Source organism: Convolutriloba macropyga, chromosome 10 (genome assembly GCF_964194025.1).
Source record: "Convolutriloba macropyga chromosome 10, txConMacr16.3, whole genome shotgun sequence".
In the NCBI taxonomy this organism is placed as follows: Eukaryota; Metazoa; Xenacoelomorpha; order Acoela; family Convolutidae; genus Convolutriloba; species Convolutriloba macropyga.
The window spans coordinates 51,348,622-51,364,869 of NC_134477.1; the positions used below are offsets into that span (position 1 = coordinate 51,348,622).

A 16,248-nucleotide genomic window follows, 5' to 3' on the forward strand; every position below is an offset into this window, starting at 1 on the left:
ATCGTTGACCCGGGCATCAAATTATGTGGTTTTGCGCTAAAAATTTAATTTCCTGAAACTCTTAAATTCTGACCGTTTGATGCTGGATTTGGAAATTGAACTAAATTATGGACAGCTTGACCACTTTCGCCACAAAGTCATTTGTTCTCTTGGTGTCTGTACATTGTCAAACAATTTAGTTCATTTAGTACAATACTCGATTGATCTCTGACTTCGCTTCTTTCTGTTTCCATTAAAGCGGGAGAAATATTGCTGAATTGTTGGGAAAGTTGCTTGCTTTTTTGTTTATTCATTTTTTCCTTTTTTCCCGTTTTCCAGGTTTTATCTTGAGTTGAAAACAAGATTTACCCTTGAAAGAAGCGGAAGGCTTTGGATCCTTTTTGCTTTTCAGACCCCCCCTCAAAACTGTAAGCTTAATTGATGAATGATATATGCACAGAACTCGCGGATTACCATACACTCCATTACCACAAAACAACTTTCGGATCTTATAAATAGGCACAAACAAAAAAGATCCCGAATTTCTATGATGAACGCATTCCGGGCACAACAATTTTTGGGGGGGGGGGGGGGTAAATGAAATGATCCAAATTCTTAGTCTCATTAAAAAAGTCAAAAGGCGAGGTCCACATTATGCTGCGAAGTTATTTGGTTCCTATCAATGTGTTGCTTTTGGTTCAAAATGGACCAGTTGAGTCATCGGGTCTTATAGATTGTCCTCTATATGATCCAAGTCAACCAAGAAAAGGCTGCCCTTGCAAGTGTGTTGAAAATGAGGAAAATTTTGAACTGAAACAAGTGACAGTCGATAAAGAGTTCTGCACTGACTTGGTCATTGAAAACTTCAATTTCGAAAGCGTAGCTTCAGACGTCAGCATTTCATTAGCTTCTGGAACTAATCTACCGAATAGGTTTGAGTTTATTTTAACAAATGCCAAAAGTATTACGCCACTGGAAACAGTGAAAATTGGCGGACAAACACAAAGTTACACTTCCCTTTATTTTTACTTCAATCGATGGCTGGACGAAACGCAAGTGCAGCCTATGTTAAACCTTCATAGCGATAACTTGGAACAGTTTCACATCCAAGGATCCAACAGGCCCGGGGCTCTTAAGGTTTCGAAGCCTTTGAAGAAATGTTTGTTATTCGAACTGATCGAAATTGGGGGCAACATTCGGTTTGAATTTAACTCGGTTGTAATTCCTGGCCAGGAAGCAGATCTCTCTGGGTCAATAACGAGAGCAGCATTTGTTCTTGACAATGTTGAGGTCTCGATTGACTCGCCATTCAGAGTCTGGTTCAAGGATACAAAGTTACCTATGATGTAAGCATCATTGAAAAAAAAAATTTTTGCCCCATGGAAATTTACCACTCCCTGTGGTCATTTTAAGCAAATCACAAACATTTGGGTTTTTCCCATTATAGCCCTCCATGAAAATATAGCCCCCATTCTGGTATATTTACCATGATTGCGGGGCTATAGTTTATCTGGCTACTAAGCTGGGGGGGGGGGGGCTATAATGGGAAAGACCCAATCATTTTTTGATCAATTTCCACCGTGGGCTTCGGTTCGCCTTAAAATACTTTGCTCAGTTGGTGGGGAGGGGTGAGGGGCGGGGTGGGAGGGGGTTTTGATGAGATAACGGCAAGGAATTCAATTTGTGTATTGATTGAACTCTTTCGTTTCAGCCCCCAGTACAATATTTACACCTGGTTGAAGATCAGCAGTCATTAGCAAGAGTCTTTAGCAAGAAAATGATTGAATAAATATGGCAGTGCGCTCGGGGTTCCAAATAATGTGGAAATATTTAGCAGGGAACGAAAAATTACTGTGTAGCTTTTCTGAAACCCCTTACGCTTAAAGCTTAGTGCACATTGAAACTTTAACAACCGAGGGTGCTGTTATTTTTACACATAACGTGCCATATAATGACCGAAACGTTTAATTTGGAACCGTTTCATTTCCCATCCAACGAAAATTTGGGTATTTCCCATTATAACCCCCCACGAAAATAATGACCCCCTATAGTATAATTACCATAATTGGGATCCCCAGTCGACAACGAATGGTTATCTTGCAAGATCTTGCAAGATTCTGGCAAAATCTTGCAAGACGATACATCGTTTTGTAAGATTTTCTTCCAAAATCCAGCAAGATCTTGCAAGATAACTCTTTGTCTTGCAAGAATCTTGCAAGATAACCATTCATCTTGCAAATATGCAAATAAATGGAACATGATCGAACAAGATCAAAATGAGACGCGAACATTGCTTCCCATCAATTTTTTTTACATTGTGATACATAATCACAACCAAAATAGCATCAACTTTGTTTTCTTCCGCTCAAACTAAAAATTGAAACAATTTAGAAAAAAAATTAAATTGTTTTTTCCATAGTAACAAAAAAGAAATTTGAAGCACGAATTAATGTAAATAAATGAAAATAACCAGTATTAATACCAACGGCTGTAATAAAATACAGGTATCTGGTATAAATTTTGTTTCAAATGATCTCTGAAAACACATCCCTTTATATTTTGGTAATAGTTTGCGCTAAATGAAAGATAATGCGTCTAAAACAACCAATGATAGCAGAGCTCGACCGGAACGAACTTGCAAGAATCTTGCAAGATAACCGTTCTTCTTGCAAGATCTTGCAAGATAGCCATCGTCTTGCAAGATCTTGCAAGATAACCATTTTCTTGCAAGATCGTGCAAGATAACCATTTTTTGCAAGAATCTTGGAAGATCTTGCAAGATAACCATCTGGTCTTGACTAGGGATGCTATACGTTATATAACAAATAAGCTTACGGGGCCATAGTGGGAAAGACCCCCAAGTTTTGTGTTCTCTATATTGTATGAAGAAACATACGAGCGTTTTTGTGCCTACCATTAGTTTGAATATCCGGATTTTTTTCCGTTTGTCCCCCCCAGTACGTAATGCACACCCCAATTAGAGAGCACGTGCCATTACACAGTAAATCATTATGTAAAATTGCGGCACGCGCGTCTGGGGGGTGTGCAAATGATAAGCACCCACTAAACTGGGGGGCACACAGGGAAAAGGGATCTATTCTGTTTTGCCCCTACACCCCCCAGCTTAGTGGGTTGATATCTCTTACGCCCCCCAAACGCACGTGCAATTTTTATACATAGTAACGTGCTATGTAACTACATATAAGTTGATACTGGGGGCGTAAGAAAACTGGGGGACAAAAACAGAATAGATCTGGGAAAAAATTACGAGGGGGCATAACGTACTGGGGGGCACAAATGGAAAAAAATCGTGTTTTGAGTGAAGGTACACTTAATTCTAATTGACACATTGAAAACTTAAAATCGTGTCGTTTCGAGGCAAGTTTAATTTTCCGAGTGGATCGAAAAACAGATTGAGCTCAATTATTTCTAATGAGATTATGGGAGGACTTTCGGTTAGCAATACTTTTGCTTGGAGGGTTGTAAGAGTGTTCGTAAAAAAATAAAATTACTTCCTAGCTGAAGATAGAAAATCTTAAACTGACAGTTATAATTGACAAAATGCACAAAAAGACTTAATAACAAGGGTAATTGCATTGGTTTAAAAATCGCTTTTTTGTTTCAGATTTACGATGGGCGCGAAAAACCAGATCACGGTTACCCACTTTCCCGTCATTTTCAGTAGTCCAAGTAAGTTTGTCAACAGTGGTTGTAAGGTAAACTACGGAGTTTTTCCGTTTGTGCCCCCCAAAACACTATGCACCCCCGGCTACAGAGTGCATGCCATTACGTAGTAAATCGTTATATAAAAAGATGGCAAGTGCGTCTGGGGGTACGAATAAAATATACCCATTAGGCTGGGGGCAAAAACGGAACAGATCCGATTTTTACTATTATTGACTCAACCCTTTGAATCTCATCATTTTTTGCTAGATAATTTTAAATAGTTTAATGATATTCAATGAAGGATAACTCAAAGTTCCTTGACGAGAATTTTTTGAGCTACTGAGAATATTCACTTCATTTAAATTAAAATACCTTGTTTTTCAATTAAATTAAAATACTTTGAATTGCTATACTTTTTTAAATACAGCATTTACTATCCAATCTCATGCAATCTCTAATCAATTTTTAATTTACAATTTTTTTTATTCCAGCTAAAGTTTCTTTGAGATTAAAAATAGTAGCAACTGTTTCCACTGAAAATTAAAGAAAGGACAAACCTTATGAAATTTTATTTTGCTGGAAGTTTTACTTTTAACATTGGGTTTTAACATAAGAGCGGGAGAGAAACGGGGTAATTGCTTAAAATTAAAGATAAAAGGTTGCAATTACGCGAAGCGCGCAACAACAATTTGTTGTCATGTGGACGAATTTTAACTTGAGTTCCACAGTTGTACACAGTAAAAAGTTAGACAAAACTCTTGTTCTTTTGTACACTCTGAAGTGATCAGAAAAACAACAAAAAGGTTTTCGTACAACAGCAGATTTTGCCGACATGATTATCTGAATAATGCTTGATAAAAAACAGAAATTTGTTCATATTGATGTGTTGTACAGGGTAAAATAAAACTGCTATCATGGTTTAGAGCGGCTGTAGAGATTTTAATTTATAGCAATACTGATTTCAACTCGGTTGCTGTTATTTTGGATCGATAAAAATGCTTCTTTGAAGTTTGGCAAACTTTTTATCTTCCGGCAAAGTAATTAATTCTTTATAAGTTTTCATAATTCTTTGCCACTTTTTTGTTATACAAATTTCTCAACACCACTCGCGTTCTATTTTAACAGACTTCAGATCCTTTTTATGTCATTATTCGTGGCTGATATTGCACTGATACTTTGAAGATAAAAAATGTTTAATTGCTCTTGAACGCAGTTCATAGCAATTATTGTAAACGTGTGTGTCTTATTTTTATGCAAATTTTTCGCTTGACAGTTTTGCGCTTTTCTTCTAGAACATTCTTTGACCTCTCAAGTGACTTTTTCACGCTTTCGTTCTTCATTTTTGAGTGATCTCTATTGCTCTGAAGTAAAGCTAATATAAATTCGGTTGCAGAATAAGTGAGGAATGTGATCTGTAGCGCAGTGGTTAGTAGTTGTGGCTGTGGATCGTAGGGGCAGTGGTTCGAATCCCGGCGGGGGAAAAATTTTTTGCACCCATTATTTGATCTAGGCTACAGCCCCTGAATTAAATTGCCTCGCCTGTCGTTCAAGAGCAATTCTTCCGACATTTGTCGGTTTATGTTTTTTTATGCGACACAGAGAAGAAGTTTTTGTCAGAGGTACAATAACTGGTAAACGTATGGGGAGTAGTTGCAGTGAGCACTGGTGCAAAAGTTGAGAAAAAGCATTAACATTTGTTTTTAAACATTTTTCAAAATTATTAACAACTAGGTCACCAAAACGCATTAATGTTTAATTTGCAAACATTAAAAAACGAAGTTTAATAACATTCAACAAACTCATAACACTATATAGAAGAGTTGTTTTTATTACTGGCCCAAATGATTGGTCTTTTTTTATTACAAAACGTCAACACTGTATTTAGTTACAAAAACTCTCATCATAAAGGTTCTTCCACAAAGTATCACGCAAAATTCTCTAATATCATGAAAACAAAAATTTTTTCAAGGAAATCTAACAATCTCTCCAGCTTCAGAATTTTTGTTTTCTGGAACTAAGTTGTAATATTGATCAATTTTTTAGAAACAGATCTTGTCTATGTCGAAAAAGCTTCAATTCATTTTGAGTCACTAGAGTAAGGTAAATTGCCATAATTTTATTCTTGAAGCAATGCTGTGTTTGAAGTGTTAAAACAGTTGAATAAGCCACAACCAAAAATGAAACTGTTAATATTGTCTAATAAAACCACTTTTCCATCTATTTTAAAGAAAATAAATGGACCAATGGGATTGCAATCTATTCTGAATTTTAGCTGATTGGGTTTCACTATTGCCAATCATGCTCATAAGTTCTCTTCTACTCCTATTTTTTTGCATTCTTTGTCGCCTATTTTAACAAGTTTTGCTTTCAGAATCCGCCTGGTACTACAACAGCCACTCTGCAAATAATTTTAGCGTGCGCTGATCAATATTGTGTCGCAAGCGTAATCTTACTCTGTATCCATCTTCGTTTTGTCTGGAATACAATTTCGTTTAAAAGTTTTTGTGAGAAAATTTGTCACAGGAACTTAGAAATCAGTCTTCTGTTAAAATTTACACCGTCTTTGTATAACACAAATTTGAATATTTTGTGTAACACAAATTTGAAGAAGAAACACAAATTTGAATATTTTTTCTTTTGTAAAACAAGAAAGCATGCTTCGATATCTGAAAGATTTAAAGTAAATGCAAATAAGATTATCAAACCTAAATAAAAGCTAGTCTGCCATAAAGTTTTCTTTCTCTGTTAAAAAATTTCGAATTGCTCATTTTTCATGAAAAATCATTTAGACGACCATATGAACAATTTTTTGTGTTTTTAAGCTATTTTCTCCCTCACTTCAATGTTTTTGGATTCAGTTATGTAATTTTTTAGCCTAATTTCATTATAAGGTAAGATTTGTGGTCCATTTCCGACAATATTAACACATAACCTAAGCTTTTTAAGAGACATGTTAAACACTGAGTGCGAAATAGTCCTGCATTGATCATAATGCTCGACATTTTGAAGCCCTTAAAGATTTACTGTTATGTTGTTGATATTATGTTAGCACGTATATGTATCAAAACTCTGTAGTTGTTTGTTATGGAAATTATTAACCAAAAATATAGAATGTTACAACCACAAGTCAACGTTTAAAAATATAAAAAATTGATTTAAAATTACTTAAATTATTAATCAGATAAAAAGATCGCCAATTAAACATATTTTTACAAAATGCTCACCTCACCCGTCGTTCGAGAGCAAATTAATCTCCCGGTCCAGAATTTATATCTCAAAAGTTATGCATGAAATGCGCTGATACATGAACTATTACATAATAACGCGCTGAAGCTTTGTCAGCATTTAGCGCATTTCGTAAACAAATTTTAGCACGTTCAGCGCATTTCATATATATAGCGTGTCCCATAAAAAAATTGATGCATGAAAACTTAATGGAGAAAACGTTGACATTCAAATGACCAATTTGATGCTCAATTGCCTGTTTTTGACGTTTTCGAACGTTCGATTATTTCAACTTTATGGGACAGACTATAAAACAAATACTCTGAAACAGCGTCGACATCTCGAACCGGGCTAGTATAGTCTGTGCCATAAAGTTGAAATAAGCGAACGTTCGAAAACGTGAAAAACGGGCAAGTGAGCATCAAGTTGGTCATTTGAATGTCAACGTTTTTTCCATTAGGCTTCTTTCTATTCATCAAATTTTTCTACATGTTTTAAATTTGAACTTTGACCTTTGAACTCCAACCTGAGGCTTTTGAAACGTTCGCTTATTTCAACTTTATGGGACACGCTATATCTGTTTTCAGCCGGTGGTTCCAATATAGAAGTTGTGTTTGGCCACATACCGTTTGGAAAAGAAAAATCCCTGAAAATCAGCAAAGACATATTTCAATACATGCACAATATTGACACTCTATGTCTTCCAGGAGACGTTGTAGGTACAGAAATGAAAAATTCAGTGCTCATTTCAGTGGAGTATGCTGCACTTGGAGTGAACAAATTCCTTGCCTCGCATTTCGGAATTGTCGCAGTTCCTGTAAGTCCAAAATTTTTCTATATTTTGGGCAGTGAAAAGCATCGGTATTTGTCGGTTTTATCCAGCAAAAACCAATCATATATTGGCATTTCAGTATGCTGGTTTAATTTTTTGCAGGTTTGTTCACAGCTGCTGCCAGCTACTCATATCACTTTTAATGACCCAATATCCCTTTGAAAAAATTGTTTTGCTCCACCTTCTGTCGGGTTTACAAACGCAATCCGTATTTGTTTAAAATTGGGAATGCTTTCTAGTTTTGTCTTAGAAATTTAAACAGGGTTTCCATTACTCGCCAAAAAAAATTATGGGGCTTTCTTTTGTGATAACTTAGATTTGTGCTCTATCTTAATTTCGCATTATTTTGACTACCATACGATAATTTAGTTTGCTCTCGGATAAGCAATAAAAAACGGACAAACAGATAGGAAAAAGTTGCAGTAATTATTTTTTTTAAACGTGACCGACAAATGTCGATCTCTCTAAAATGACTGGCGAGCAGTTGGTTCCACATTTAGCCGCTGTGGTTTGATGGCCTTAGCTCAAGTTCATTTGAGCAGGGGCTAAATAGCGTGGAAAACAGAAAAGGTCCAGGGCTAGGAAGGAGATTCGAGGATGCGGGATGGAATGAACCGGAGGGGATAGACGGGAGTTAGTTTTTCAGTCAAAGTCTAAGAGCCACAACGCGCACTTTGAAATGATTCATCCTTAAAACAGACTCGCTTATTTGCATTCTTAGGGACTAATAAGATGTAAGGTTCTAAGAAAACTGCTCAGCGATTTAACGACTTCCATGGTTTACCAGATTATCCAGTTTTTGAGGAAAAAATAAAAAAAACTCTTAGCAGAAAAGTTGTTAGAACAATGAAGATTGTGTTGCTTGACGTGCTCAAGCTATCAGAAAGTTGCATTTGTCTGCTGAACTTAGACATGTTCCGTTCCTGATACTCAAGAACACTAAATTAGATAATAAAATTCTCAAATCTTAACTCGCTCCTAATTTTTATTTGATTCTTGATCAAATTTGGTCATTGATTCTTTGATTGTAATGCGGATACTTTTCTCCTCTTTGATATGTCACAACATTATGTGATATAGCATTAGTTCATAAATCGCTTCAAAAAAACCTCCTTGTGCTCTTGTTCTTTTACCGACTGTATCTTTTGCAATACTGAAGGAGGCAGGATCAGGACGTTTAGGTTTAAAACCATACTTTGATTTGAAAAACGAGTTACATCGCAGTGAAACTGTTAATAGAAAAGAGAAAAACATTAAAAAGACAGAGATACTACAAAAAGAGTGTATGATGTTTTCTGTGCGACATAGTAGTATAATTAAAAGTGAAGAAAACAGCGCTCAGAATAATTTCTGCTCTCATAAAAAGGGTTTGTTGGAGACGTTGTAGGTACAGAAATGAAATATTCAGTTCTCATTTCAGTGGAGTATGCTGCACTGGGAGTGAAGAAAATCCTTGCCTCGCATTTTGGAATTGTCGCAGTTCCTGCAAGTCCGAAAACTTTTTATATTTTGGACAGCAAAAATTGTCAGTCTTTGTCGGTTTTATCCAGCAAAAACCAATCACATATTTGTATTTCAGTATACTGGTATAATTTTTGGATGGTTTGTTTACGGCCGCTGCCAGCTACATATATCACTTTTATTGATCGAATATCCCTATCAAAAAATGTTTTGCTCCAACTTTTGTCCGGTTTACCAAAGCATTCCATAATTTTTTAAAATATGGAACGTTTTCTAACTTTGTCTTAGAAATTTAACCAGGGTTTGCACTAATCATCATAAAATTTTTAGGGCTTAAATTTTTGCTAATTTAGAATTGTGCTCTATCTTAATTCCGCGTTTTTTTTACTACCATGCAATAATTAAGTTTTTTTTTCTCGAATTAGCAATAGAAAAACTGGACAAACAGCTAGGAAAAAGTTGCAGTAGATTTTTTGCATAAAAGTGACCGACAGATGTTGAGTGGATCGCTCCAAAATGACTGGCGAGCCGTTGGTTCCTCATGCAGCCGCTCTGATTTGATGGGGTTAGCTCAAGTTCATTTGAGCGGGGGCTAATAGCGTGGAAAGCAGAAAAGTCCAGGGTTCGGAAGGAGGTTCGAGTATGCAGGATGGAATGAGCCGGAGGGGATAGACGGAAGATAGCTTTTTAGTCAAATTCTAAGATCCACAACACGCATTTTGAAATGATTCCTCGTCGAAATAGATTCGCTTAATTGCATACTTAGAGACAGATGAGAATTAAGGTTCTAAGAGAACTGCTCAGCAACTTAATGACATCCATGATTTACCAGCTTATCCAGTTTTTCAGGAAAATTTTTTAAAAAACTCAGCAGAAAAAATGGTGGAACAAATAAGCGTGCGGTGCATGGCGTGCTCGAGCTATCAGAAAAACTCGTTAAGTCTACTAAACTTAGTCATGTTTCTGATACTGAAGTATTCAAATTTAGATTCTTTGACTGTATATCTTTTATACAGATACACATCCTCTATACAAATCATTGATTTTTTGATTGTAATGCAGATACTCTTCTTCTCTTTGTTGTGCTACAACATGGTGTGATAAAACAATAGTTCATAAATCACATTAAAAAATCTTCCTTGTTCTCTTGTTCTTTTACTGAATATTTTGCAATACTAAAGGCAGGATAAGAACTTTGGTTTTAAACCAAATTTTGATCTTAAAAAACGACTTTCATCTCATTGAAACTGTTAATAGAAAAGGGAAAAACACTAAGAGGACAGAAAGATAATACAACAAGAGTGTTTGATGTTTTCTGTGCGAAATAGTAGTATATTTAAATGTGAAGAAAACAGTGCTCAGAATAACTTCTATTCCCATAAAGGGTTTGTTTAAATTTGTCATAGGATATTTTATTCCGGATGCTTTTTAAATGCTATTGAACGAAGTTCATTGTAATTATTGTAAAAGTGTGTGTCTTTTTATTATGCAAAATTTTGGCTGGACAATTTTGACTTTCCGTGTGACTTCTCGTCCTTGACTTTTTGCGTTTCGCGTGATCGAAAATTCTCTCTCAATCACAATTTCAAGCAGCTGAACTCAATTGGCGGCAATTTAAAACTAAAAGTCAAATGAAAATTGCGCCGAAACTGATGCCATTTTTCCTTTTTAATCTTAATAGTGGCATATGTTAACCTCTAATGTGGTTATTTGAAGCCCTCTATTGAACTTCTTAGTCCCATTTAGGCTCCCCTCCCTTCCCTTCCTTCACTCCCCGACTGAAGCAGGCTGCAATTGAGTAAAGCTTCCACTGGTCGTTCAAGAGCAATTCTTCCGACGTTTAGTCGGTTATGTTTTGAAAATGCAGTTTTTGATAAAAGTGCGTGTTAGCATTGACGTGTTGTGGGTATTCCAACATTGGCCAAACTCTATAGCGTTTATTATATGTTTTGATCTATTTGATCAACTTTTATGTCGACAGCTTTTGCGAAAGAACTCTTATGTTGCCAGATTTCGTTAAATACTGCAACTTACTTGATACTGAAGATATTAGTCACTTTAACAATCAGTGAACCGAAGCATCTTAAAACTTTGTTGCAAAATATCGGAAATTTTGTTCTGCAGAGAATCCGAGCACCTGTGAAAAAATATCCCTAAAACAAATCAATTCGCCTTGAAATAGCTTTCAAATTTCAGCGAATCACTGGCTTTAATTTTTTAGGGACGAAGTGACTGTTCGCAAGTAAAGAAAAATGTTGGAGATGATCTGCAAAAGTTGTGGTCGGAAGGCAACTGCGGTGAGGTCCAGAGACACCAGGATGGAAAAGATCTTTGCATATACTGTGTTCCTCATTTTTTCAAACCATCTGATGCGAACTCACATCTCTTTTACAATTTACAAAAAGCATGTCATGGTTCAGAAAGTGACTTGCAACCATTTATTACGGAGGATTTGAGGAAACCAAAAGACTGGGGTAATTTGAACTTGGTCGACGAGCAGTATCTCGACGACTGGTCCAAAATTGTTGGTTACATGCCAGAATTGAGAGCTGATTTCAACCCAAGGAATCTAGATTTTTCTTTACAAATTTTCTATCGTGGTTTATTGCTATTTTCTGTATTTTTTATCATTATCCATTCGAGAAAAAAATTGCGAGTGCCCTAGTCGGGACCGAATAGTAATATGATGAGAGGATTTTGCTGCAGATCATTGTAATCTTGTAAAAGATACTGTATGATATTGATTTGATGTCAAGATCTTTAAAGGAGATCCAAATATAATTAGCAAGATTCTGCATTTTCTGGATGTTTTCTGTTTCGCCGATATTTTTTGGTGGGAGGGCGTAATTTTTTTCTTGCGAAGCCTCCGTCAGCCTTTAATTGTCTATTATATAGGCGCTCTCGTTTTTACAATATGAAATTATTATTGTTTTTTGGGCCGTCTTTTTTATGATCTGTTTACAATATTTTCGTCTTCTTCACGTCAATGAGAAGTTGATTAGAGTTCTATTTATAATAAAGCTAAAGTGGTAAAGAAAAGAATTATCTTTGAAGTCTTTTTTGGAAAAAAAATTGAAGTGGAATGAAAATTTAGTGTTTCAAAAATTTTTCGGTTTTTCAGAGCATATTTTTTCACTTGCGTCAATTTGACCTCGGTTTTCAGCATGTCTTCTCTTGAGAGATGTTATTATCATGCCTACATGACCTAAATGCGCTTATTTGAAGTTGCTTGAAATCATCAATGGGCAGCTAATGCTTTTTTATGGATTTGATGCCATTTGTTGTCATTGAATGTTTGTGAAAAATGATTGTGAACTTTTTTACAGGTCTCAATAGTTGCCAATGAAGCATAAAAAAACTAGTGGTTTCTATGACTTTAATTATATTTGTTTTCAATTTTTCTTTTTGGTTTTTGAGTTTTGCTTGTTTCAGTTGCACTTTTCGTTGTCATATGAAATATTTTCATTAAAAAAATTCTCATAGGTTGCTAGAGAGTTTAATTCAACCAACTTGTTTGTTTCACTTCAAATTTAAGACTTTTTATGACTGTGACAATAATTGTTATCAAGAAAAAAATGTCAACATTTTTTTCGCTTTGCGAGTTCTTTTGGTTCATTTTGCTGTCTTATCTCTCAGCTCGTAAGACTCTTGCTTTCAATGACTTATACGCTGTTTGTTTTCAATGAAAGTTTATTAGGTTTTGAATTTTGTTGATATTTGTTTTACTTACTGCTTTATAACTTAATCTCGTTATAGAGAGGTCTCGTCGTTGCTATTGAGAGTTTGGCACTCGAATAGTATTGGGGGTTCTTTTTTTAAGATCTCTTCGCACAATTTCGTGATTTTGGAAGTCAATGAGAGCGATGATTTTGGTAGCGCCAAATCAAGCATACAAACGAAACAGCAAGTGTCTTTCACTCTAATTTTAAGGTAGAGTGAGAGATCGGAGCTTGAAGGGACATTCATCTTCCCGCTCTTGGTTTCTAATTGCATTGTTACTTCGATTTTTACTGTTTTTCAAGTTAGTTTTTTCACTGATTTCTTCTAAATGATAATTCCAATCTACTTTCAGTCCTATTTGTAGCTTTTTGATCAGACAATGAACACATTGAAAATGTTTTAATTTTAGGTTAAGAATTGTGTTTGTAAATCGCTTTAACTTTCGCTCACCTATGGTTTCACAAAAGTCAAAACTTTCACGCTTGAATCCTGACACCTCACTCATATTGTAGATTTCAAAATCCTTTTTTTTGGAAATGCGCAAACTAGTGAATAAAGTTAAGGTCAAAATCAAAAGAAGTGGGATACATCGATAGAATAAGTACATAAAGTTACATTGCATTAGGTTATCAAATTTCAGTAGTTCGATTGCTAACTTTTATTAGTATTAAACTTTTTCGCTTTGAGTTGGGAATCTGAATTAGATATATTTTTAGAATTCAACTGAAACTTCACACCAAATTAGAGCCATTTTTGACAATTAGAAAAAGAACCTATCTATTGCTATCTTTTCTTTTTTCTTGTTCAATCTCTTTGTGCGTCAAGCAGGTTGATGGCGGCTATTTTTTTTCAATTGGTTGGCTATATTTGCGCAGTTTTTCACCAAAACTGGCTCATCAATGAATAGAAAAAATCTTTTTGTGAAGATTGCAGCGCCGGCAAAACCACAGAAAACTCATTACCCAATAATCCAACCAGTAATCCACCCCGTAACCCAACCGATAAACCCGCCGACAATCCAACCAAAAAACCAGCCGATATTCCAGTCGATGATTCAGCCAATGATGATGATGGTATATCGTTGCCTAATCTGGTACCTGATTTCAATTACACATTCACCCGAAAGAACAATTCAAATAACCCATTAGATGTAATCCTAATGAGCAATACCAATCATTGTCAATTATCAGCGCGTCTCATTTCACTAATAGTCATTTTCGATTTCAAACAACTCAAGCTTCTACAGTTTCTACAGGTACCGAACTAAAGATTACTGAGAAATTGAAAGGCGATGGCATAATAGCGCTAAATTTATTTATTGATTATAAGAATTAGAATCATTGAACCAATAATTTTTTTAGGGATACAGGGAAATCGAACTCGGGAAACCCAAATTTGGAAGTTTTGAAGGTTAAAATGAACAATTTTATACAAAAATTTGGTACCGGTAAATAGCTGTAGTGACACTCGCTGAAACTCGACAGGTTCATAACACAACTACTTATGTATTTATGAAAAAATTAACTATTTAGTTGGAATTTTTGTGAGCAATTTTGTAAGCCTTATTAGGTGCCGTTAATGTACAAAGGTTCAAAAATAGATTATTTCAATTGAAATCTTTTATAAACCTTTACACTGATGTTTTCAGGAAACCTTCAGAAAAAAATCTGACATGTTGATTAATTGATGTTAAAATGGTGTTTATACATACAACAAATTCATATGAGCTCTATGATAACTTAACTGTCTATCTGTACAAAAAATATAGTAAACGCATTGAAACAACCGTACACACACTCACATACACGAACACAAACACACACACGCACACACACACATACTCACACACCCAAACACACACGCCTAAACCCATCCACGCACGCACCCACCCACCCACCCACCTACAAACACACACAGACAGAAAGACAAACAGACACACACACACAAAACTAACACACACTTTTACATACAGACGCGCACGCAGGAACACACTCATCTCAGGCTTTCTGTGATTTTCCGTTACAAAATCCTGGCACTTGGAGGTTAAATAATTTCAAAACTGGACAAACAAACATTAATTATCAAAATTTTTGAGACGAAGTCCAGCCAACTGAAACAAAGTGAATTGAATAATCAATTACGTACCGTTCCGAAACCATAGCATCCAATTAACCCCTCCCGTCATAATTCAAAAAAATTTTTGGCGCCAAAGTCAACAGCTTTGAAAACACACCCAAATCTATATATTGTTCTAAAAAGTGTAATTACCAATAAACTAAACCAATTTGCACAAAGAATTCTTTTTAATGATTCCAACTAAGAAAAGATCAGAACTTAAACAAAACATTCTCAATATAGTGGAATAACAAAAAAAGCAAAACAACAACAACAAAAATCAACCAGGGGTTCAACATCTCACATTTTTGATATCATTTTTGCTTACAGCTTGAATTATGCGTCATTTATTGCCTCGAAGAGCACTCTGCAGTATAGCGTTGCTGATTTGAAGGAGTCAAAATTGTTCTCGCCCGGGTTACCGCCCAAAATGACGTAACAGTGGGATTGCATTGGGAGGATTTTTTTAGGAAAAAGCAGCTCAAAACTCTTACATTTTTTTGGGCTGCATTGGGCATCCAACGGCGGTAAAATGGTGTAAGATTGAGGGGGTAAAAGACAAATTAACCCCCACTCTTACATCTTTTTGGTCTGTCAAGGGGGTAAAAAGATGTAAGAGTGGGGGGTTAATTTGTCTTTTACCCCCTCAATCTTATACCATTTAACCCCCTTTTGGAAGCCGAATGCAGCCCAAAAAGACGTAAGAGTTTTGAGCTGCATTTTCCTGAAAAATCCTTCCATTGCAGCCCCACTCTTACATCATTTTACCCTACCTTGGCAGCCCAATTCTGACATCATTTTACCCCCTTTAATCTTACATTGTTTTAGCCCCCATACCTGAAGACTGCCATTCTTGAACCCACAACATCTGTACCCTCAGCTGCGTCGCCTTAACCTCCAGACCATCAATGCTTGTCCAACTTTTGACGGTCTATATATATGAATAATACTTGTTTATTATACCTAATTTTACCCCCTCTGGAAAATTCACCCCCTCACTCTTACACCATTTTACCCCCCTTGGCAGCTCAACTCTTACATCATTTTACCCCTCTCTGGAAAAATTACCCCCTCACTCTCATATCATTTTACCCCACTTGGCAGACCAACTCTTACCTTATTTTACCCCATCTGGACAATTTACCCCCTCACTCTTACATAATTTTTCCACCTTGGCAGTCCAGCTCTTACATCATTTTAACCCCTCTGAACAAATTACACCCTCACTCTTACACCATTCTACCCCCCTT

At 35.8% G+C, this 16,248-nt stretch overlaps 1 protein-coding gene across 1 annotated transcript; it reads left to right on the forward strand.

Moving 5' to 3' along the window:
* Positions 1-249: 249 nt before the first annotated feature.
* Positions 250-15,967, forward strand: LOC142348664 (uncharacterized). Its single transcript, XM_075400098.1, has 6 exons — positions 250-366; positions 599-1,325; positions 3,605-3,669; positions 7,458-7,687; positions 11,385-11,637; positions 15,827-15,967. Exons 2-6 carry the CDS (start codon positions 634-636, stop codon positions 15,853-15,855), a joined length of 1,269 nt encoding a protein of 422 aa, XP_075256213.1. The 5' UTR covers positions 250-366; positions 599-633; the 3' UTR covers positions 15,856-15,967.
* Positions 15,968-16,248: the final 281 nt, after the last annotated feature.